This window comes from Puma concolor, chromosome F2 (assembly GCF_028749965.1).
Source record: "Puma concolor isolate L17-30 chromosome F2, mPumCon1.1.hap2, whole genome shotgun sequence".
NCBI classification, from domain to species: domain Eukaryota; kingdom Metazoa; phylum Chordata; class Mammalia; order Carnivora; family Felidae; genus Puma; species Puma concolor.
In genome coordinates this window covers 73,681,162-73,705,614 of record NC_141684.1, presented here as the reverse complement: position 1 = coordinate 73,705,614, position 24,453 = coordinate 73,681,162, and the positions used below count along the sequence as shown (strand labels likewise).

The following is a 24,453-nucleotide window of genomic DNA, read 5'->3' as shown; positions in this document are numbered from 1 at the left end:
CTTTTTGATCCTGATTTTAGGAGTATCGAGTTGTTGGGGCCGCTGGTCTCCCTACCCTGAAGATCCTATTCCGTTTACCTGCCTGTGACTCTGACCTCAGCCCCCATGCCTCTCCCTCATTCACCGTGCTCCCCACTGGCCTCCTTCCAGTGTCCTGGACCAGCCGCGCTCCTCCCCAGGCGGGTCCTTCCAGCTCGAGCCTCAGAGCCTCTGTTCCCTGCTTCTGCCCTCTGCTGGTTGTCCCACCTCCACTTTCCACCTTCTGATTCGGAAAGGCTGCTTTCTCTTCTCCCTTCATGGCTGTGTGAGCCCTCCATAGGGGCCTCCCTTACCCACTGCAGCTGAAGGCTCTGCTATTTCTCTACACAGCCCACAGCTTGAATTCCAGTTCAGTTTTTCTCCCCCCGCAGGATCTTATTACCACCAACACACCACAACCGCCCCCCAACTCTGATGTCAGCTGTGTGGGGGACCGAGGCCTCATTACCTGTCCTCATTTATCATTCAATTTCCAAAGGCTAGACAGTGCCTGGCACCGGTTAGGGGTTCCATTAATCTTTTTTGAATCAATGAAATAAAAAAAACCCCAAACTTCCAAAGAACCGAGATTCTACAAACTAACCTATAATTTCTCCTAATATTTAAACCCTTCTGTTACTCTTTTTTTTTTTTTTTCAATTGCTCATTTGTTCACCTGCCCATTCAACAATTGTTTCATTTCACCCACCATGATCGAGTCATTGATAAAAGGCATTTTAGTCACTGTAGTCTTTTGGCTATTTACTCTCCGTTTTGGGTGCATGCCATTGTGTCTTCTATTATGAATGTAAATTGAAATCAGGTCCTACCATCTCAGTAAGAACACTTTTTGAGATACACTAATAGAACTGACTTAAAGATTGATGAACAACGTGTCCAATGTCATCTGTTCTATTTTTTCCTATTCGGTTCTGATTCCATGTAGAAAGACAAATCTCCTGAGTTTTCACATGTGGCCCTTATGTAATTCTGAGATGTTTTAAAACTACTCAGGATCACAGCTAGCTCATCCGAGGTGTTTGTATACATGCAAAAAGGAACCATCTGAGTGGGTAAATCAGAAAAAAGGGTGTCCTCTCTAAACAGAGCTGTAGCCCTCACCTTGGTGGAGGGGACTGTGCTTTCTCTCTCTCTCTTTCTCCGAGAAGAAACTGACCTGCAGTAGAGCATCATGAGCAGAACGTGAGCCCTCAGCCAGGCAGCACCTTTGGCAGGAGTCAACCCAAGGACGCAAGGTCGTGTTCCTCAAACCATTCATTCTTTACGCAAACGCCACTGGCTCATTAAAATGCAAGGGCACCCAAGAGTAGCCCTTCTATTGTGAGTGATGACTGATAGAAAGAGTGGAAATTTGACCTTATGAATGTCACTTGCCAGTCACAGACACCGCTGTGGGCAAGTATGATGGCAGGAGTTGGCTTTTCCCCAGTCTTCTTCCCTAGTGAATCAACGACTAGATTCTTGAACATGGGTAATAAACCATCAGAGCTTTCTCAATATCTTTGGCTTAGGGATCAGGGAAGACTTCAGTAAAGAGGTGAGTCCATTTGCTATTACCATTTTAATCTGAGAACGAACTAGAATTTAAAGACTCTCCAAATTCTTGGGAGACACAGGCTTTCTAATACAAAACCGGTAATAGTCTACAAGAATGATTAAGAGTGAGGCGTGCCTCGGTGGCTCAGTCAGTTGAGCTTCTGGCTTTGGCTCAGGTCATGATCTCACAGTTTGTGAGTTCCAGCCCTGCATCGGGCCCCCTGCTGTCAGGACAGAGCCCCGCTTTGCATCTTCTGTTTCCCTCCCCCCCCCCCCCCCCCCGCCAATCTCTCCCCTCCCATGCTCTCTCTCTCTCAAAAATAAATTAAAATGAAAACATTTAAAAAAAAAAAAAAGAATGATTAAGAGTGAGAGGCGGCAGGCCTAGCATTTAAGAATCCGGGCTGTGGGGCACCTGGGTGGCTCAGTCGGTTAAGCGTCCGACTTCGGCTCAGGTCATGATCTCGCGGTCTGTGGGTTTGAGCCCCGCGTCAGGCTCTGTGCTGACAGCTCAGAGCCTGGAGCCTGTTTCAGATTCTGTGTCTCCCTCTTTCTCTGACCCTCCCCTGTTCATGCTCTCTCTCTCTCTGTCTCAAAAATAAATGAACGTTAAAAAAAAAAAAAATTAAAAAAAAAAAAGAATCTGGACTGTGATTTCTGAACAGAACGGGGTTTGAATTCTAGCACCAACATTATGGGCATATTACTTAACTCTGCCAAGCTTGAGTTTCCTTGCTTATAAAATGAAGATAATGCTAGTTTCTGCACTATAAATTTTCTGAAATTAAGGAAAATTAAGGATAAGTTAAGGTAATATATTAAGGTTTGCTATTGTCAGCTCTCAGGAATCCGAATATGTAATTATAATAATAAAAATAAATTTGGGGCTACATATATTTGATTCTTCTGTCTCCTCTCCACCCTACTCTGGTCTGACTGTAGACTCAAATTCCACAGAGGAATCAATTCTATAGATATCAATTCCAGATATCAGTTCTATAAGAAGCCTGAGTTCACATAATTAGTTATTGCTTTGGAAACTATAATAGAGTCATTGGCTTATAAAAGCGCTAGCTGAATTTGATGTGATTTGTAGTTTTTACCTTGGTCTGTATTTTCAAAGCAAGTGTTCAGGATTCTTGAATGCTTTATATTTAGTTTCATTTGTACCATTTGATCCTCATTTTCAAATTTTCCAATAACACCAAATCCTAGAGGCACACTTGATTTCAAAGAAAAGTCAAGCTAAGATTGCACACAAGCGGGTTCAATAATTGGGGGAGTAGGCAGAGAGGCTTTCAAACTTCCTGTGTTTTCTGATTTATGCAGCAGCCACATACCCATTTTTAAATAAAACACTGGTTGAAACTTTCATTTCTTCGTACTTTTAAGGTTGTGCCAATTTGATATTTCCGAATATCAAAAAACGGTGGGTCTGATTTCGTTTTGCAGCATTCGTTGGCCTCAACAGGCATACCCATCGAGACTTTCCAAACAATTTTTTTTAAAGGCAGATTCCTCAGTTCCCAAGAAATCTTTAACAGTGTTTGGCATCTCAAAATTATAAACGTACTTTACTCAAGGAGCAGAAAACAAGGAGGGTGATTAGAAGTGCGATTTCTAGAGACGTGGTTGGAAGCCGGGGGGTGATCATGGAAAGAAGCCACGATCCATTGTTGTGATCATGTAATGCTGCCCAAACTCACCGCCTGTAAGTTATATTTTTCCGACATTGGTCGAATACCTTCCATTTTCTCTCCATTCAACAGAACGCAACACACATGCCCCCCTACCCCTTTCGCTGGATGGACAGACCCCCACCCCCCAGCACTTCGGAACAAGGGGAGCCCAGGGTGTGGGCACCTACCTGCTGCATGGTCGGTGAGTGTAAGGCCTGCATGGGGAGCTGGTTCCCAAGGGGCTGCTGCATGGTGAGTGGCTGGGGCGGCTGCATGTTGAGATGCTGGTGAAGAGGTGGACTGATCTGGAGGGGAGGAGGGGGGGACACGGCCATGTTTGCTATAGAGACAGTCACTGGCATTTGGTTATTCGGCTTGGGGGCTATGCTCCTTGGGAGACTGGGATGCATGGCAGTTAGGTGAGGATTCATTCCTGGTTGTTGGTGGTAGTGGGAACTTAGGTACAGAGCTGAGTGGGCCTGGCTGGGCCCATGGAACACTGACGGCTTTGAGTTGATCAGCTGAGGAGGTTGGGAGGTCTTGACGTCAACAGGTTCACTGTAGCTCTGTGGAGGAAACAGACAAGAGCGGAGTTCAGAGACGGGTACGCGGGGTGTTGATTTCCATTAGCAAGACGCTCTGTGAGTGCATTTGGGAACTTCCACGTGAATCAACACCTGTTACTATGCTTGAAAAAAAATTCTTTTTAATGTGTATTTATTTTTGAGACGGAGCTCAAGCAGGGCAGGGGCAGAGAGAGGGGGCCAGAGGACCCAAAGTGGGCTCTGTGCTGACAGCAGTGAGCCCTGGGTGGGGCTCGAACTTGTGCACCGCGAGATCATGCCCTGAGCCAAAGTTGGATGCACAGCCGACTGAACTACCCAGGTGCCCCAACACCTGTTACTATTCTTGACTCTTAATCTAATTTGTAATGTGATTTATGCAAGGCTGAGCTTAATCTTCCTCTTTGTGGAATCTAAAACAATCTCCGGTGACATTTTTTTTTTCCTTTGCCTAAATGCAAGCTCTAAGTTGGTGACTTTTCTCATCACGCAAACAAAGAGAAAGATGAGGGGCAGAATGGATGTCATCAGTGCCCTAATAGAAAATACGAGCAGAGCTCACTTGGAAAGTAATTCAGTTCTGGACTTCTTCCATTGATTGTATGTTTCATTTTTTTATTTTTCTCTTTCATATTCTTAAGAAGCCTTGGCCTAGATATTTGCACAAAGAAAACAAAGCTGGTTGATGGAAATGAAAACGGGGAAAGGAGTTCTAAAATACCTTTCTGAAGTCATATAAAGCCACATTAATATAGCTTCTAAGTAACCACAGAACTCATCTTGATTTTTAAAAGAAGTTTGTGATGAATTGTCCCCCTTAATGAACTGGATAAAAATAATCTCTCTTAGAAATTTTTGACTCCATTATAAATTAATGTAATTTTGCCCTAATTTTTTTATACCTTCATAAAGCCATTCCCTAATAATCTTTTCATTGACTTAAAAACTAGACCTATCGGTGGGAGCTGAAAAGAATCAAGAATTAACCCCGAAGCGTTTCCTCTTGGGCAGACCTACCTCCTACTTTTGCGGAGAGGAAGAGGCTGATAAAACAAACGGGGAAAAGTAAAACCAGCTGGGGAAGAAAAACGCTACCGTGTCCTGGAGAAAAAAGTTGTTTTGTCAAAACAATGTCTTGATGTTGCAAATATACTTATTCTGCAACCTTGAGATCACGCTTACTCCGTTTATGGGTCAAATGAGTTCTTGTTAGTGTCAGTGAGGCCGGGTCCTTCCGAATCCCACAACACGCAGCACCACCAATGGACCAGCACGTTAGGGACACTGGTCGTCATGCAGGGTGACGCGAAATGCCACGTGGGAATTTCATTTCACAAGACAGCCTATACCACTGCTCGCAGCGCAACTCATTTTTCCCCATTAATGTAGGAAAATTAAATGAACACCACAACGAGAACCGTGCTGTGTATGTGTGCAGACTTGAGGACGGTACGTGGGGGGAATGAATGGCCAAAGCCACATATTCTCTCCAGAGAAAGGACACAACTGACACCTGTGAAAAATACAAACCATGGAAACCTGGGGTCCCGGGAGGCTCGGAATTCTCCACGTAGAGTACACAGTAAGGTGCCCCCCAAGAATTCGAGCCCCTGCAAGAGTCCTCTCGTAATATTGATCACTGTGTCCATATTGATGCTGCTTATGAAATATGAACAGACATTCAGACTCCCTGTCTTCGGTGTTAATATTTAAAAAGTCAAGAATTGTTCACCAAAAATTTTCAAGGGGCGCCTTTAGACGAAAGCTTTGTTAAATGCGGTCCCTAAAAGGCGTTTTCGGTTTAAAAAAAAAAAAAAAGACAAAAAACACGTAAGTAGGGTTTTTTTTGTTTTTCACTTCTGCTTAAAAATTTGTATCGTTGATGTGCAGAGTAGTGAATAATTCAAAGAAAAGGTCGAACGGGTTAATTCAGGCTGCGTAAACAGTGACTAGTTCTACATCAGAATAACATGTACTGCAGCGATGGGCCTCAAAACCCATTCCACATATGCCAAGAAGATTATGTGTTTACGGTGTGCTTGTGTGGTTAAGTCATCCGGGCAGTGGTTTCATTGTGTGTCATTGCCTCTTCCTCAGTCTACCGTAGAAGGGCTAATTTCATACGTAGTCACATACTCCATCGACTTCCTCCAGGAAGAGAACTCTTACACATGATAGGCGTCTATAAAATTTAACACAAGTGAGTGCGTCTTTATTTCTTGCTTTATGGATGTTTTTAATCTAACTAGAAGAAAAAGAAACTCACGTTTCCCCTGGTATCAAAACTATGAAATCTACGTATTGTAAAATGTTTTCATTTTTATTTCTGTGGCCAATAATCCCCTCGTTATCAAGTGATAGGGCACACGCATAGATACGTAGCCTGAACTCGTACGCGCCCGCGTGTGCACGAAACCAAATGCACACCGGAGCGTAGGACATGTTGCTCAGACATCATCAGACACTCACTCCGGGAATTACAATAGTGGAAGTAAATCCGTACATTTGTGAAATTGAACAAACTTCAAGAAATAAACTTTGCTACACATAGAACAGGAATGCCTCACCCTGGTAAGCACGGATGCTGAGGCAGCAGCGGGGCCGGCTTCGTGGGCCGGTAGCTGGTCCTGCTAAGCAGTTCTGGGTACTATACCCACTTCGCCCCTTGACACATGCAGTTGCCAAGTCTTAGGGGGGATTTGGGGAAAAGTAAGTGTCTTGTAAAAAGCAAGGTTCCGGGGCACCTGGGTGGCTCAGTCGGTTAAGCGTCCGACTCTCGGTTTCGGCTCAGGTCCTGATTTCACGGTTCGTGGGTTCGAGCCCCGAGTCCGGCTCTGCACGGATGGTGCCGAGCTGCTTGGGATTCTCTCTCTCCCTCTCTCTCTACCCCTCCCCAACTTGCACTGTCTCTGTCTCTCTCAAAATGAAATAAACTTAAAAAAAAACTTAAAAAAAAAAACAAACCAAACAAACAAGGTTCCATGATCAATAAGGGAATGAGTGCGTGCCTTCTCAGAGCCTTCAGAATGCTAATGTATGTTGTGAATCTCCAACTGAGAGCCACAGAAACCTTCTTTTCTCAGTGGGTCATTTCATGAGAATAGTCTTCAATGGAAAACATTGGTTCAGAGGGACGAATAAATTACACATACGTATTTAAAATGGCAACTAGAACTATATTTCAATTTAGATAGTCACTTCTTGCCTGAAATTTAAACTAATTTTTGTTGCCTCAAAACGCTTACTTGAATTACATAATCCAGGTATATTATATTACACTAATCCATAGTTTCATGTTTCCTGGAACACGATGTGCATGGTGAGTTTCACATTCTAGGTTAAGGATAGTGACACAATTTCTAGAATAAATTAGAAAGCTGATAGCTTTCTAATTACAGCCCAGAAGAGCTACGGAATGTACTGGTTTTCTTCAATAGGAGAAGCAAAATAAACAATGAACCAAATTCTCCTGAATTGCACCTTCTCTTAAAAAGTTTATTTATTTATTTTGGGGGGGGGGGCGGTGGCTAGGGGCAGAGACAGAGGGAGAGAGAGAATCCCAAGCAGGCTCTGTGCTGTCGGCCCAAGCCCAACGCGGGTCGATCCTGCAAACCGTGAGATCATGACCTGAACTGAAATCAAGAGTCGGAGACTTAACGGACTGAGCCACACAGGCGCCGCCCGTCAGCCTTTCGAATAACAGCATGTGGTCCACCATATAGAGAGATGACAGAAAGACAGATTCAGAGAGGACGATCTACAGCCCTCGGTACATAAAAATAGAGTCCAACCTAATTGGAGACACTTTTTGCCAACCTCGTGAAGACTGGCTTCTCATGGTAATTAAACACAACATTTTGTCTCCCCAGCCATTTATCTGTCATTTATCTTCTCCACACTAAGGCATGTAAGGATCAGCAATGCTAAACCTATTTTGAAATAGTGCTTTTCATCCCTAGAAGGACTCTCTCTCTGGGCAAACAAATGAGACAGGTTCCCCAAAAGGATGAGCCAGGCAACACTTGAAACGTAATTTTTAATATGGAGGGAGGAAGAATTTTGAGCAGTTCTCTATGTTTTGCCTCTGCTTTCCGAATTGTCGAATGTGAGAAGATGGATAATGAGTCTAGTCTGATGTGTAGCCACGTGCCTACGCATGATAGGCGCTCCAGTAGAGGCTCTCTGCCTGTATTCCCTCTTTAGGACAATGTCCTGCATCATCAAGAAAAGCATCTCTGACCCCCAGAAGATCAGATCGGTCTTTTCCGCTCTCTTCTCTGCTGTCAGCATGAACCATACCCTTCTTGAAGTGACGAGAAATTATAACCCTCTGTCCTTTGGTTATGTACCCTGCCCTTAATTTTTTTAAATTTATTCATTTTGAGAGAGAGAGAGGGAGAGAGAGAGAGCACGCAGGGTAGGGGCAGAGAGAGATGGAGACACAGAATGTGAAGGAGGCTCCGAGCTGTCAGCACAGAGCCCCAACGTGGGGCTCGAACTCACGAACCACAAGATCGTGACTTGAGCTGAAGCTGGACGCTCAACCGACTGAGCCACCCAGGCGCCCCCCCCCCCCCCCCCGCCCCCGTACCCTGCCCTTTATTCCCCACTGTGGTGGGTGGCGGGGCAGAAGGAAGCTAACTGTGTTCCACTTACATTTAGAGAATTTGTATCTTTATGTAAAGGTCCACTCATTTAGATGGGGAAAAAAAAACCTGTTTCTAGCTTCACTTCTGATTCTTTTTTTTTTTTTTTTAAATATTCATTTATTTGGAGAGAGAGAACGACAGAAAGAGGGAGTGGGGGAGGGGCATGGAGTGAGGGAGAGAATCCAAAGCAGGCTCCACACTGTCAGCATGGAGCCCGATGCAGAGCTCAATCCCACGAGCTGGGAGATCAAGACCTGAGCTGAAATCAAGAACTGGACGCTTAACCGACTGAGCCCCCAGGGGCCCCTTTACTTCTGATTAACTGTTATTCAGACGAATACAACAAACTGTCTATTAATTACAGAGCTCTTTTACTGCTTTGGAAGATAGGTAGTAGAATAAATTCGTTTCCCACAGCCAAGTGCCATGAATTCATACTCTGATTAAATGGGAAGACGAAGAAATCATAAATTTAATCTACTCTGTCATGTTCTTCTAATTAAACTGAGAGAGCAAGGCTACAATTTTGCAGATCAGTTAGATTGTTTATAAAGGGCTCCATACCTACCATTCCTAAATCCGAACTGTTTTCCCATACAAACTACATAACTTAAATTTGCTTCCATTTTCAAACACACTAACCACTTTTCTTTAGCGGTATGTGGTTTGGGTAGGTCACCTGGCAAATGTGATTTTACCACTGTATACACAACTGAAAATCAACCCTTAAATATGACATTTTCATGAGAGGAACGTGTTTTTGCTCTTAATTTCTGAGTAAGTTCTATTCCTTCTTTGATTTTAGACCACTGATTCTGAAAGATGTTTTCCATCAGCAAAATGAGTGTGTGTGTGCGTGTGTGTGTGTGTGAACAGAGACCTTTTGGGTCTTCTCATAGAATCTTCCACAAGGGATACAACTCTATAAACCTTAAGATACTTCTTATTAACCACGTTGTTGATTCCTGAGATAGTTTCAATTTCATTTATTTTGTACAAAGCAGATAATACTGCACAGTGTATAAATGCCCCCATTCTGGGATGATAAGTGTTATAGAAACGAGAAACTGACAAAGCAATTGTTATTTAAAATAGCAAAGTATAAACACAAGACATAAAACTCAGTGGAAGCAACAATATAGGAGTTGTTGAACCAAATCAGATTAATAGTCCATCTAATTTGATTCTTGTTTTCAGCACTGACCAATACTCGATGCACTGGAAATTAAACAGGATTTATGCACCTACTCAATTGTGCATTGTTACTTTTGAAAGGAAAATTCTTCCTGGTCCTTGCAGGTGATTAACTTACACCCTGAAGCGTGAGATTTTATTATCTTTAAATCACGATCTGGGCTTACAGAGCTGCAAATTTTATGTTAACAGTCATAAAATAATCCATCCCATTGTCAAATTCAGACCCAGCGTTTGTCTCAATAGCTCTCCATGGCATGAATTCTAGAAGTTATTTCAAACAAAAGAAATCATTCCTTGTGAATTTATTATCCTTCTGTTGAACTGAGTGTTGTGGCTCTTTACTATTATTGGTCATGGCAACAGAGAACTGTCCTAATTTGATTCAATGTTGTCCTCCACTCTATATTTTTATAAAAAGCTTCCATTGTCCGCTGTACAAGGTAGAAACGAAATCTCCTATCTGATGTGTGGCCTTAAAGTCATGACTCAGATTACTGTTATTTAACATACCAGAGAACCCATTCATTCAAATGTTGTCTCCTCCCAGGCTGGCATTTCTAAGAAGCTGTATGCATATCCCAAACAATGCTGCTCTTACTTGGAATATTTGGGAATTTCCCTACTGGAATTCTCTTCAGAGCCAGTGGGACCCTGTTTTACATATCCTCAGACAACTCTTTGTCTTTTGATGGGGAATTTGATTTTTGGAAACAGCTAATCGTCACTCGAAGCCAAGTCTGTGGGTTAGATCTGGGTGATGTTTGGGGAAAAGAATGAGGTGTGAAAACAATGTAACAAGATTGATTTTCTAACGTGGCTCATACACTTTTCTTGACTGCAGTTCTGAAAGACCAGTTTCAAAAATCTTTTGAATTCTGGGAGCAATAATAAAAGAAGTTTGTAGCCTCCCAAAGTGACTACTTTGAATGCAACACTCATTTTGGGAATATAAATTCTGGTCTAGGTGGTAAAATGAAACTAGTTCCATTGCTTTAAAGTTAGACATTATTTTCAACATAATAATTCAGACCCAGGTCTAGGAATTCCCAAGTCTATGGAAAATCTATATACCCTTAAGCTTTACTTAATGGCCCAACCCAAAATGACCTTAAATGGCATGTTCAAACCAGGGAGCTCTAGCCTTCATAATCGTATATATTATTGGTCGTCAAACTATTAGTCTCCCCTGACTAACAGCTCATAAAGACCATTTCAATTAGGAAAGCTGGGTAGATGGGCTTTTAAAATATCTCCATCATTTCTTATATTTATAAAAGGATGTCTCCATGAAGCAAATTTTTCTTATGTTAAGGTCACTTTTTTTTTTTTTTTTTTTAAAGTTTATTTATTTTTGGGACAGAGAGAGACAGAGCATGAACGGGGGAGGGGCAGAGAGAGAGGGAGACACAGAATCGGAAACAGGCTCCAGGCTCTGAGCCATCAGCCCAGAGCCTGACGCGGGGCTCGAACTCACGGACCGCGAGATCGTGACCTGGTTGAAGTCGGACGCTTAACCGACTGCGCCACCCAGGCGCCCCTAAGGTCACTTTTAAAATTCCCTTATGTAGGGGTGCCTGGGCGACTCAGTCGGCTAAGCGTCCGACTTCAGCTCGGGTCATAATCTCACAGCTTATGAGTTCAAGGCCTGCGTCAGGCTCTGTGCTGACAGCTCAGAGCCTCGAGCCTATTTCAGATTCTGTGTCTCCCTTTCTCTCTGCCCTCCCCCAAGCGCACTCTGCCTTTCTCTCTCTCTCTCAAAAAAAAATTAAAATTCCTTTATGTCAAAGCAGCCTTGCAGACAAATTGAAAATCTGACGCAGCCGAATTTTCTATCACACACAAACTCTGCACACCTACCAATACATGGAAAATAAAATTGACAATAATAATAATAATAATAATGAATGGCTGGTATTTATTCAGTGCTTCTTGTGTTCAGGCTCCTGAATCATGGCATTTATACAGTGTTTCTATATAAACAGGGAAGCCCTGTGATGTAGGTCCTGCTGTCTGTCTTCTCCGCTTAGCAGGTGAGTAAATTGAGAAGTAGACGAGCAACGTGCATGAAGATCTGAAGTCAGAAGTGGGAAGCCTGGAATATGAACCCACACCTACTTGCGCTCAGGCCTTGTGGACTTTGCTGCCCTCTGAGGACCGCCCTCTCTCTCAGTGTGAGGCTGGAGGCACTTTAAATTTTTTTTTTTTTCAACGTTTTTTATTTTTTTATTTTTGGGACAGAGAGAGACAGAGCATGAACGGGGGAGGGGCAGAGAGAGAGGGAGACACAGAGTCGGAAACAGGCTCCAGGCTCTGAGCCGTCAGCCCAGAGCCCGACGCGGGGCTCGAACTCCGGACCGCGAGATCGTGACCTGGCTGAAGTCGGACGCTCAACCGACTGCGCCACCCAGGCGCCCCAAGGAGGCACTTTAAAGAACCCTGAATAGATTTTCCGCGATGCCCCATGCCTTAGAGCTCTTCTCCCATCCTCATTTATAAACCTTTGCTTCCTGCCTTTAAAAGAAATTATGTGCCCAGCCCGTTCAAGAGTTTAGTAAGGCCTTGCTCAGATCGAATTCCTCCAGTCTGAAACGCTGTTTCCCGTTCTAGAGTCACAGAAAACGGGGGCACAGGTAATCAGAGTCCTGGCTCTAATGCCCGTCATGGGCTTGGACAGGCCTGCGTCTTTGTTTTTCAGGCTTAGGAATTTCCAATGCTCTCTTCTCAGCTACTGCCTTCTGCCCCTTTACCTTCCAGTCACGTTTATGACTTTTTCGTCTGAAATGTCTTCAGTTTCCCCTCCTTTAAATTATAGAGCCCAAAATGGCGTAAGTTATTCCAGGGTCTGACCGGTGTCGTTTTTGCAACACTCTGTGCTCCCGTTCACGCCTTTGATCCCAGGGTTCTTGCACGGCAGAGTCGCCCCCGGCTGGGTCCGTCACCGGTCCACGGGACCAGGTGAAGCAGGTGCAGGCACAGCTGGAAAAGCCTGATATGGAGCGAAGCTTCCCAAACGCTCTGTGGGCCCTAGATACCCCCGAGGGTCTCTGGCCAGTCCCTGGGGTGCGGGTTAGTGGGGGGGTGGGAGTCGGCAGCCTTTTAAACCTTGTACCACCACTCCACCTCAGTTAAGTCATGGCAGCTTTACTCTCAGCTGTCTACTACGTCAGAGCTGGCATACAGTTTTCTCGGGGGATGACAAGAGGTTGTAGTTCTAGAGGCACAAATATTTGACAATCACTCAGGATGGAAGAAGCCTAGAAGCCTTCGAACGAGACGGCGAGGCGCTTGAGGACAGTCTGCCCCTGCCAGCCTCTCGTCTCTGTGGGCGGATCATTTAATCTCTCTGCCTAGAGACCATCTGGAAAATGGGCTAAATATTATCTTGTAGGTTGTTAGGAGAAGGATGAGTAGGAACACCTGGAAAATTCCAGGCCTCATATGTGACACACAGAAGCTACTCGACAGCAAGACGCCTTTTGTATTTGTGTTATGATTGGAAAAGTTTCCGTATCTTGCTGACGATGTGTCCGTGTTATCGTTCTGAAGTATGAAGGCTAGAATATTTATTTACTATGACTGAGTGTTTTTATTTTTGGTAGATGCCAATTTTATTCCGGCCCAGAGTCATGATAATTAATATGCCGGATTAGAAGGTATATAGTATATTTAAGCTGGAACATAGTAATTGGGAGGAACGTTGCTCATCCTAGGACTCCGTTTTCATAGGTGGAGCCAGTGTTAACTGGCTGTTTCTATTTTTGATTATGTTCCATAAGAAGCAGCTAACTTTAGAATACAGTCTTCAAGCTTTTCAAGTACGGGGACACATTTCACTTTGATCTGTGTTCATCTTTGTGCTCTCAGCACCAAGGCTTGTGCCTGACGTGGAGCAGGTCTTGTGCAGCCCTGGGTGGGCTTTTGACTTTGGCTGCAAAGTAGCAAGGGCAAGAGCTATTGGTCGAGGGGAGCGAAACCCTATCTGGTGAAGTGAATGTACTGCAGTGAGAACACGTACCAAAATGCGTAGCTAGGGAGGGGTTAACAAAACTTGCCCACGAGAACACAGACAATGAACACGATGCTGTGGTTGATGTAGTTCGTCCTTGACAACAATGACGTTAGAAGTGAGGAGGTCAACGCTGTGCCATGACTCGTGGGGAAGGAGGTGGTTTAAGGGAGCAGGTCAAGCATATACTGCTAGGCCCAGAGCAGGGATTGAGGACGGTAAAGGTCAACTCTGGGCTTGGGCAACTTGTTGCCTATGTGATACTTTTCCTCTTTAGTGAAATGTTTACGGTCGAGCATCCTTTGAGGGATAAGGTAAGGGGGTTGAGAGAACACGTCCGCATAAAGTGATGTTTTAAAACTCTAAATCTGATTGCCCGTCCTCTACGGACGCCCCTTCGGTGGCTTCCTTCTGTACTGAGAATAAAATCTAGCTCCTTTCGGTGTTCTGCAAGGTCTCCGTGATTCAGCCCCTGTCTGTCTTCCTGGCTTCACCTCAAACCATGCTTCCTCTCTTCATTCAGCTCCAGCCACGCTGACCTCTGACTTCAATTCAAAGAGATATTTCTGTCCCGGGAGGCTTTGGGCTTGCTGTCCTGCGGCCTGGTGGGCTTTCCCTCAGGCTCTCTGTCTTGCAAGTCCCTGGTCTTCCTTTAGCTCTGCAAGGTTCCCTCTTCAAAGAGGGCTTTGTAGACCACCCTATCAAGTCCCTTCCTTTATTTCCTTCCGAATGCTTAGACTCTCCAAGATCTTGGTCATTTATTAGTTTACATTTTCGCTATTGGTCTCCCGGACAAAAGGTAAAAGCTTCTTAAGTTCAGGGGATGTATCTGCCTACTCTCCACTGCGCCCTCGAAGCCTGGCACGGTGCTCGGCCCAGACCACATGCCCAGGGAAATTTGCCAAATGAATACATGAATGAGGGAATGGGGACAAACAGAGCTCGGCTGGTGCACTGTGGTTACTTGGAATTGTGACTATTATTATCATGTAGCATTTTATGATTGTACCTTTAGATCTTTCAGAATAGGGAAATAATTTATAATATGTAAAAAAAATTATAACACTGAAAAAGTGTACCTGTGCATACGAATGGCTATTATTTTTCCTTGTCACCACTTAAAATGGAAAAGAAATGGTGTTTTACGTGTCTGTGTACAATGGGAAGGTAGGTTGGTAAATTTCCCGTACGTGCCTGCACGGTTCCATTGCAAATATCCACTCACGTGTAACATCAGAGAGCCATTCCTTCTAACCTGGAGAGGGTATTTGTAAGTTTCCTTCAATTTGTATACACACAATAGATAGTTGTACATAAACAGACATTCAACCGTTCCAGCAAAATTCCTACCGCCAAAGAGAAAACACACACACACACACACAGACACAAAAACGTCACAGTAAGCTGTAAAAAAAAGTGCTTGGTTTTTTAAATGTAGAAATGGCAATTCGCAGCGTTTATATAAATTGCCGTATACGGAGGGTTGCAGCTCTGAGAATGAACAGTAGGAAAAGTTGCAGTGATGAGCAAATCTGAGGACACTTGTTTTGAAAGTAAAGGCTTAGTCAGATTATGGCATTCTGGCAATCTGCATAACATTAACCAGAGCGCTTTGTATTGGGATTGAGACTTTATGTATTGATTTTCTCCTATGTAAGATGCTCTGGCTAGAATTCTATTTAACATCCTCAAAAAGAAACTTAACTTAGGTGACATAAGGAGAATTCACTTTTTTCAAAGTCCCTCTTACGTGTGGGGCATATTAATCTAAATAATATCAACATGACTATTTCATCCAATGGCTGGATGGATCCACTAATTTGTAACTTCTCTTTTTTTCCTATTGGATCTAATATTTTGTACCTCATTTTTTGGTTATAATTTCACACACACTCTGTGAATCTATAAATATACAGAAGTGGGAGATGGAATCAGCAGAAAATATAAATATCTTCAAAAGGAGTGAGATAAACTAGGAAGTATGAGATCCATAGTGAGAGAGTACAGGAGAGCTGGAAATTTTAAGGTTAAATAACAAATAGTTCACTTTTCCAAAGAAGACATCCAGATGGCCAACAGACACACGAAATGATGCTCAACGTCACTCCTCGTCAGGGAAGTACAAATCAAAACCACACTGAGATATCACCTCACGCCAGTCAGAGTGGCTAAAATGAACAACGGATGTGGAAAAACGGGAACCCTCTTGCACTGTTGGTGGGAATGCAAACTGGTGCAGCCGCTCTGGAAAACAGTGTGGACGTTCCTCAAAAAATTAAAAACAGATCTACCTATGACTCAGCAATAGCACTGGTAGGAATTTACCCAAGGGATCCGGGAGTGCTGATGCATAGGGGCACTTGTACCCCAGTGTTTATAGCAGCACTTTCAACAAGAGCCACATTATGGAAGAGCCACATTCATCAGCTGATGAATGGATAAAGAAGATGTGGTTTATATACACAACGGAATACTACTTGGCAACGACAAAGAATGAAATCTGGCCATTTGCAGCAATGTGGATGGAACTGGAGGGTATTATGCTAAGTGAAATAAGTCAGTCAGAGAAAGACAGATACCATATGTTTTCACTCCTATGTGGATCCTGAGAAACTTACCAGAAGACCAGGGGGGAGGAGAAGGGGGAAAAAAAGTTACAGAGAGGGAGGGAGGCAAACCATAAGAGACTCTTAAATACACTGAGGGTTGTATTGAGGGTTGATGGGGGTGGGGGAGAGGGGAAAGTGGGCGATGGGCATTGAGGAGGGCACTTGTTGGGATGAGCACTGGGTGTTGTATGGAAGCCAATTTGACAATAAATTATATTTAAAAAAACCCAAAAAGCAAAAAACAAGCACCCCCCCCCCCAAATAGTTGAGCTTTCCCACAATGTCATACCTTAGAAGTGAAAAACAGAGTTGCCTTAGAACAAGAGTGGAATGAAATTTCTTATGCATTTGTTTTTTGCATTCTCTTTTGTTTTCTGCATCAGTGTATTCAGTAGATATTTTCCCTGATGAAAAACTAATTTATACAATTGCTTTAGAGCTGTGGGAAGGGGGTGGATATTTGTGGATGAAAGAGAGTTTTTGTAGGAGAATGGAAGGAAGGCCGGAGCCCCAAGCCACACTGAGCCAAGTAATAGTCAAATTTGGACTTGCTATGACATCCTGTCCAGTGCTTACAGATTCAGTCCCGTCTCTCTGAGGTGACCTGCCTGAGAAGTCTATGAGGCAAAACACAACTTTGATAATCGGAGACCAAAGAGACTCAATCCTTGAGTATTTATAACAGAAAGGACCAGTGTTTAAGATATTCTGAAGTATACATTTTTTTAAGTGGCATTTTCATTTTCAAATGAAATGCTGTGGTTTATTTATGTATTTCTTTAGCAAGCTAATATCCTAATGATACTGTAATGAGGCTAGAATTTAAGTCAGTTGGCATCTCCTCAGCTAAGGCCAATGGGATGGGGTGTGGGGGAGAGGGCAATTTCAGAGGGGGATGTGGAGAAATCGAAAGTTGGCTCAGGATTAAGAATGTGCTGTGGGGCGCCTGGGTGGCTCAGTTGGTTAAGCGTCTGACTCTTGATTTCCACTCAGGTCATGATCTCACAATTCATGGGTTCCGGCCCCACATCGGGCTCTGTGCTGACAGCGCGGAGCCTGCTTAGGATTCTCCCTCTCCCTCTCTCTGCCCGTCCCCAGCTCGCACTCCCTCCCTCTCTCAAAGGAAATAAATAAACTTAAAAAAAAAAAAAAAAAAGACTGCGCTAAAAAAAAAGAAAGACTGTGCTGTGACTAACGCACAGAGCCAATGATCAGCAAGTGGACAAGATTTCACAAAAGGCCCAGAGGATGCCACTCTGGTCTTCCTTCAGGTATGAACAAATATTTCCCCCACAGATAGCTTTGCTGAGGATTTACTTTTTCTTTTTCCACAAAGACGATAGCGCCGAAATGCTAAAGTGATCTTTTATGCTTTTAAATGACCAACATAGGCTGCAGTAAGATGGCCACACTCCATCACAGTACCACACAATCGCGTGTTACCTTGGATACGAGGCTGGCTCTGTAGGCTGCTAGTTGCTTCAGGTACTCCTTCTTAGCAGCCTCGGTTTTCTTTTTATAGACCTGTAACAACAACAAAGAGTCTTAAATTAGAAAGTGCATCTGCTTTTGTTTCCAGAGAACTACAATGCAGAATGATAATTGCACGCACACACATACACACAATTATATAATCGTATATGTCTCCCCAAAGATTATGTTTTCTTACTGGAGCAGATTTCTAAGAAGTATGGCAATAGGCTAGATAAGAAGAAGATTAAGAGCAAAATTTTCCATTTACATTAAGCGTATGAAAGGATTTATCTGGGTTACTTTGAGAGTGGAGGTAGTTGGCTTAGAAAGATGCTATTGATGAAGGTTCCCAGGGAAACCACAAGCGAGTAAAGAAGCCATTCATATTTGTATAATGGGCAGATAATTCTACAGTGCATTAAAATCTTGGTATAGACGTTCCATGCTAAATATAAAAACAAGGACGGACTTCAAAGATGACCGATTCTGTTCAAAAAGTAAATCAAAGGAACAGTTACAAAGTTTGCAGGTTCATCACTATTTTAACAGTTAGAGCCTTGAAGTTCCATTTTCAAAGACTCAGGAGTCGGCTGCGGCAGTCAAAGACACGTTTGGGAGTAGACTGGGGACCCCGAGTGGCCGAGGACGGCACGCCATGCCATGCCGCGCAGCCTGCTCTGGTCCTGCCCTTTCCAACGAAGACACTGGATGACAAGGATCTGTGCACCCCTCACGGTGAGAAGGTAAAAATGTTCTGAAATGCATTTCATTTTACAGAAGCTTTTCAGTTTTCAGAGGGAATCATCTTGAAAATAAAAGCAAAATCGTCCCAAATTGAGCCAAAGTACTGAAAAATGACTTGCTGGTATGCTAAAGGTCACATCGCTAAGTTAAACAGAAAGGAGTCATTAGAGTCGAAAATGAAAGATTAGCAAAGTGAACACGCATGGTTGTCGGCTACCATTAAGTTGATCCTTTCAAGGCTTTAGAATCTGTTTTTGGCAACCTTTTGAAATCAGCCTTAAAGAATAAAATATTTTTCACCATTTACTGTGTAAATGGAAATGTATTTTCATCAATACAACTATTTTAAATTTCCCACATCTTGAATTTCACAGCGGGGAATGAGGCTTGGCTAATATTTTGTAATGCCGAGCTCAAAAACAGACACAGATCAGGATTGAAAAGCGGCTTTAGAATTAGTCAGCGTAGTTAAATATAAATGATGTCTAAAGACGAAATACCTGCCCATGTTGGCAGCGGAGGTCAATTTATGGTTTCTAATGCCAAAGGTGGTTTGCTGAGCCCAGTCGCTGACTGTGAAATTCAAGATCTGAGAAATATTATTTGCTCATGAATATATTAATTAAAGCAGAACATTTAAGGTAAACAAATGACTAACCTTGTCAACCAAATTATAAAAGACCCTATGAAATGAAGGTGCTAATTGTTTTTCAGTTGGGAGGTCTTCAGCCTCGACTTCTGTATTTTGGTATAATAAAAGGCAATCATGATAAGGCAATTATGAATCCGTACAATATCATCATATAATCCTTGTGCCATCTTTACTAAATACAAAACCAAAGAAACGCAAAAGAAGTTTGTTAGTAAAAAGCCAATACATTCCTTGGTTCAAGTACAAGAGTATTGGGAATTCACTAAGCTAATTATTGGAAGTCAAATTCAGATTCTCTTTTGAAAATTCGCACGTCAAAGCAAATAAATGCCGGCATGCAACAAATGCCATTGAGTAGTACGGTATGTGTATATTATACATCTTGGTTCAGCCACCGTCAGTCAGAGACACAGAGCTCTCCTGCTTTTTATTGATTTATTTTTTTCTTGAGAGACAGATTTCTGTTTATAGTTTTCCCTTCAACCTCTGCTCCAAGACATGATTTATAATTCGTGATCTTCAACTGACACTGTTTACATTTGCTGTTAATACCTTAAAGCTGTTTTGAGAGGGTTTTGTCCCCACATAGACAGAGATGCTATTCAGGACTCTGAAGTAAATATTTAGTAAATATGTCTTCGATGGTAATATCCACTTGTATACCCAAAACATTTCCATCACATTTTCATTAACACGCTACTCCAAGTGACCCCCAGTCAGCTAACGAGGATTCGCTGAACTCCTACAGGCGAACACAACATCCTTTGGTCCATGGCGTTGACCGAAGCATCATTTTCTAAGTATCAGTAGATACGATGGTGTTGTCAGAAGGCCTGATTATAGCATCTATCATCTTTCTTGCATTTGGTTTCTACTGAAACAGCAACAGTGTTACTCCAGTGCCGACCCTTTTGCTGGGCTCCTGGGAGTCAACCTCACACAAAGTGTTAACTTTCCCGAAATTTGTTGATTAACAACCAGTGGAGAAAGGTGGCTAACTCAGTATGTTTTGGGCTGGATATGTGCCCCCTGGTTTCACTCTGGGATCGATGTTGTTACAGGATACCTGACTAGCATGCAGAGCGCCCTGTCTTCTAGAAATGGCTCCCTATTGCCTATTGATGATTGGCTACGTGGGATCATCGCAACAGTGGCCAGATAGCACTTTAGAAAAGAGTAAACTCATCACGTCATATTACGTGGATTGATCGGTCTGCTCTTTCCTGCATAGCTGAGATGTTCAGAAGGAGGATTCAAAGGGTGGTCCTTTCAAGAGGTCTGTTTCTGTAGTTGCAGTTAAAGGGGAGTAGCCCAGAGTGAAATTAAAATCTGACGTGGTTTCCCTGACAGTAATTTAGAACCTTCACCTTTGAGAACTACCTAACGGCTCCATTATTATACAACCTGTATGTCTTACTGATGCTACCTTCTAAACTTGCACATGGATGCTTTCTGAATTCTAGATTTGACATATACGTCCGAAGAAAGGCCTTGGATGTGTGAGAGAATGATGAAACTGTGTAAGAATTCCTCATACAGGTGAAGTGGGAAACTCTTACTTTAGAACAGTTACTTAAAACTCCCCAGTAAAAAGTTCCTCAAAAATGTTTCAAAGCCTCTATTCATGGATGCAGAAAGTCTCCTACTTGCAGAAACCGAAGATGATGCTGACTGCACTTGGCAATGAACAAGCCTTGCAGGGATCAAACCATCTAACCTAGGAAGATGGGTCTGATTTATGTCAAAGTCAAGTCTGGGAAAGAAACAGTTTCTCTCTCTCTTTCTCTCAGGGAAAGACAAATATTTTAAAGATATGTGGTTCACACAGTAAATATTAGTACTCGGGTGAGCTACAAAATGGCTTCCAAATGGTCGACAGCTGTTTGAAATAAAGTGCAAAGTTGGCCAGATGAGGATTTAAAAATCATAATACATCATTTATCATTTTCCCCAGCTCATCCAAACACTTTTGAATCCATCCTGTCCTAACTTAGTTATAGGCTGTGGTTTGTTATTTTAAGAGAGCTACCATATCCTATCTAAGGACTGCATCTTAGTGGTTAAACTAAAACATAAATGATGGCTAATCTAAAGCATACGTAGATAGACGTCAAATAGCATTTCTGGAGAACCCAAACTCTGTTCATATAATCTAGTGATTCACGGATTCATTTTTGAAATGCACTAAATACCCACATCAACACATGTTTTTATAGGCTGTTAATCCCTAATTAAAATCAGCAGTTCAGTATCAGTGAAAATGATAAACTCAAATAGGAAAAAAGTCTAGTATAATCTGTCATTTTCCTTTTTTACTTTCTGTTCCTTTCCCAAACAATCCATCTAACTCATAGAAAAAAAGGAAAATCTAAATACCGTTTAATTCCTTCTTCCTTCCTTCTTTTCTGCTCTGGCCCTTAGTTAATCTCCATAGTCATAGTTTATTTCAACCAAGCCTTTACAGTAATAATAAGAGAAAAATGTATAATTCTTCCAATTCTGTATTCTATTCAAACACTACAAAAAGAAAAAAAAAAACCTAAAGGCATTTTTCTTTTTGGTTGACTTCAAATGTAGGGTTATTTTTCTTTTTTGTCCCCACTACCAGTCCATATTTATAGAAAATGCTTAGAAGTACAGTTGTGTATAAGAAATAATAATTTAATCACAATTCCCTGTTGTATCCTTTAGAAATTAACGTTTTCAGCTTCTTTCAATACTGTTATTATTTAAGACAGAGCAAGTGCATCTGTATTTTATATAGAACTTAGTACTTACATGTGGTTAAATTTCCATCACGTGTCACTTGCTCAGCGTTTTCTTAAGCATTCCGGAACTCAAAGAAATTTATAAAGTAGTATTCAAAGGAACGAAAACATCATACAATGTGACAAAAGTCTTACTATCAATTCTTTGGCTGACCATCTGATCCATCTAAATGGTCTATACAACAACGTGTACATAATGGTAGGCAAGCTCTTTTCTGAAAACAATGACTCCACAGTATACGTGTTGGTTTACTAAATGAGGATGGTTGGGGCAAGCAGGATGTCATTCAGTTACACTTAACGATTCGTTGAGTGCCTACTATGTGCCGGCTGTGACGCGAGGCACAGAAGCTATGGAATCAAAAAAGGCATTAAAAACATGCCTCTACTGTCTGCATTTTGTGTGTGGGTCAGGCTGTCTGTAAATTTAGAGTCTTTAATTCTTTTGACAAGAAGGTTGCAGTGGTATTATTACTCTCATTTTACAGACAAGAAAGCACAGACTGCAACGGATAGTTCTTTTACCCAATATCCTTCGACAAATCTAGCAAAACCATGAGGTGAACCAAACTGACCCAGTATCAAAGATCCACCTTTGTTTCCTCAGTGGCTCCTCCTAGCTGCCGGGGAACTCCCCTCGATGAGTCAGACACCCCACTGTACTGTCTACAGCTGAAGCCCCAGGACACAGGGCCTTGCTTGGGACATCTACTACGTGCCCAGGAAACATTTGCGACCGAGTGTAGACCCTCTGGTTCCTGATCTCTCCTTTTGTGAGTGTAAGCATGAGTGCTCATGATAAAGCACCGAATTACATCTTCTACACTGAAATGCACATCAGTGGAAACAGAGGATTTGATATACAGATATGTCACCCGACCACTCCAAGTATTTTCACCAATAACACATAAAGCACAACCAGCTCGAATGAGTATTTTGCTCAAGTTCTCTCTGCATCAGTGCCGTGGAAACTTTCAAGTGCGATGCGTTTCCACTGTGTATGAGCAAAGGATGTTTCTACATCTGTACTACGTACGTTCATGCCTGCGTGCAATAATCCCGTTATGTACCGACAGTTATATGTGTGTATACACACACACACACACACACACACACACACACACACACACACACATACCTGCATATATATATACCTGCATTTTAGAAGCAAAACATGCTCATCATTTCATCTCACATTTTTAATTGCTCAGTGTCACATTCTCATGAATTAAAATGTTCTTATATTCTACAGTTTATAAATGAACAATTGTTTCACGTATCTTGTACTCCTAGTTGAAAAAAAAAAGGCCAAGTGCATTAGCGTTTATAAGGAAGTGGCTGAGATAAACACACGTGTGCATGTTACAGCGCCACAGGATTTTAGTTAACCTTAAGTGGTGTTGACGCAAAATCCAAATTTTACTGCAAGATAAGGGGGAGAAAACCCCGGCAGCATTTATGTAGTGGGTGTTGGAGCACCAACGAGGAGTAAATGATTTGATTCCATGGGCTCAGAGGATTTGTCAGCTGCCTCATAAGTATAATTCTGGCTCTTCATATCCCTGCTGCTTCTAATTTAGCAGGACAGGCTCATAATTGAAGCAAATTAACTATTTACACTTGCCGCTTCTACCAGGGGAAGAGGACACGGCAGCAGGAAAGAATGAGTAGGAAATTACATTCTTGCCACTTGTGTCAGATCTGCCCTTATATAAACACATTAACAGTAATTTCATGAGGCGTCAAACATAGGAATAAATACTGAGGGATAAAATAATGAGGTGTTGCTATTGAGCTGAACTGCTATGGCTAATATCCTTGGATATGAATTATGCATCCTGAAAGAAGGCATATGTTACAGTATTCCAACAGTTTCCCTGCAAGTGATATCTGCTCATTAGGTTCTGGATCTGGAGGTAAATTGACTCTCCTCTTCCATGCACGACGGGACCAACATTTACAAAAATATACTCCCTGGGCACCGGGGGCTGTGGTTTCTCCGAACACACCAAACTCTGAACAGGCCTTCCACTCCATTTTTAGCATAACAGCATGTTTATTTAGCTCTCTGGCTGAAGCTTTAAAGCCATTTAATGTAATGTAAACAAGAACATTTTGTTTGTAATTTGCTAAATGTATTACAGCCCGCCTGTGTCTCCAATTAGGAACTTGAGGTTCATTTAGTAATTTACATCTGGTTCTGATTTAAGGTGACTTTCCTCTTCCACTTAAGAGCTGACTTTCTGTGGCTAAAAAGGACCCGACAACCCTTTATCCTTCCTCGGACCAATCCCTCTTCAACGCTGGGCAGCCTCCTTAATTTAGTAGGGCTTGGTTCGTTCTCTATTGTCACTGTGGACCCAGATCTTACAGTGCGGTGACCGGAATCAGAGAATTCAGAAATCACAGGGACAGATAAGAAATTTAGCTGAGACCTCCTAAAAAAGATGCTGAGGGCTGCTGAAACTCCAAGGAGCCTAATATACAGGGCGTGATATTGTTAAGTCATTATTTTTCATTCTCCGTAGGTTCCAGTCA

The 24,453-nt window shown here is 42.5% G+C and overlaps 1 protein-coding gene across 3 annotated transcripts in view; it reads right to left on the bottom strand.

Moving 5' to 3' along the window:
• The window catches only part of TOX (thymocyte selection associated high mobility group box), a 309,790-nt gene that overhangs the window by 5,047 nt on the left and 280,290 nt on the right, over positions 1–24,453 (bottom strand). For all 3 annotated transcript variants that reach the window (XM_086695151.1, XM_086695150.1, XM_086695152.1), the window contains 2 exons: positions 17,722–17,802; positions 3,443–3,820 (listed from right to left, as the gene is read on the bottom strand). In XM_086695151.1, the coding sequence (XP_086551277.1) occupies positions 3,443–3,820; positions 17,722–17,802 (459 nt within the window). The remainder of the gene's footprint in view (positions 1–3,442; positions 3,821–17,721; positions 17,803–24,453) is intronic.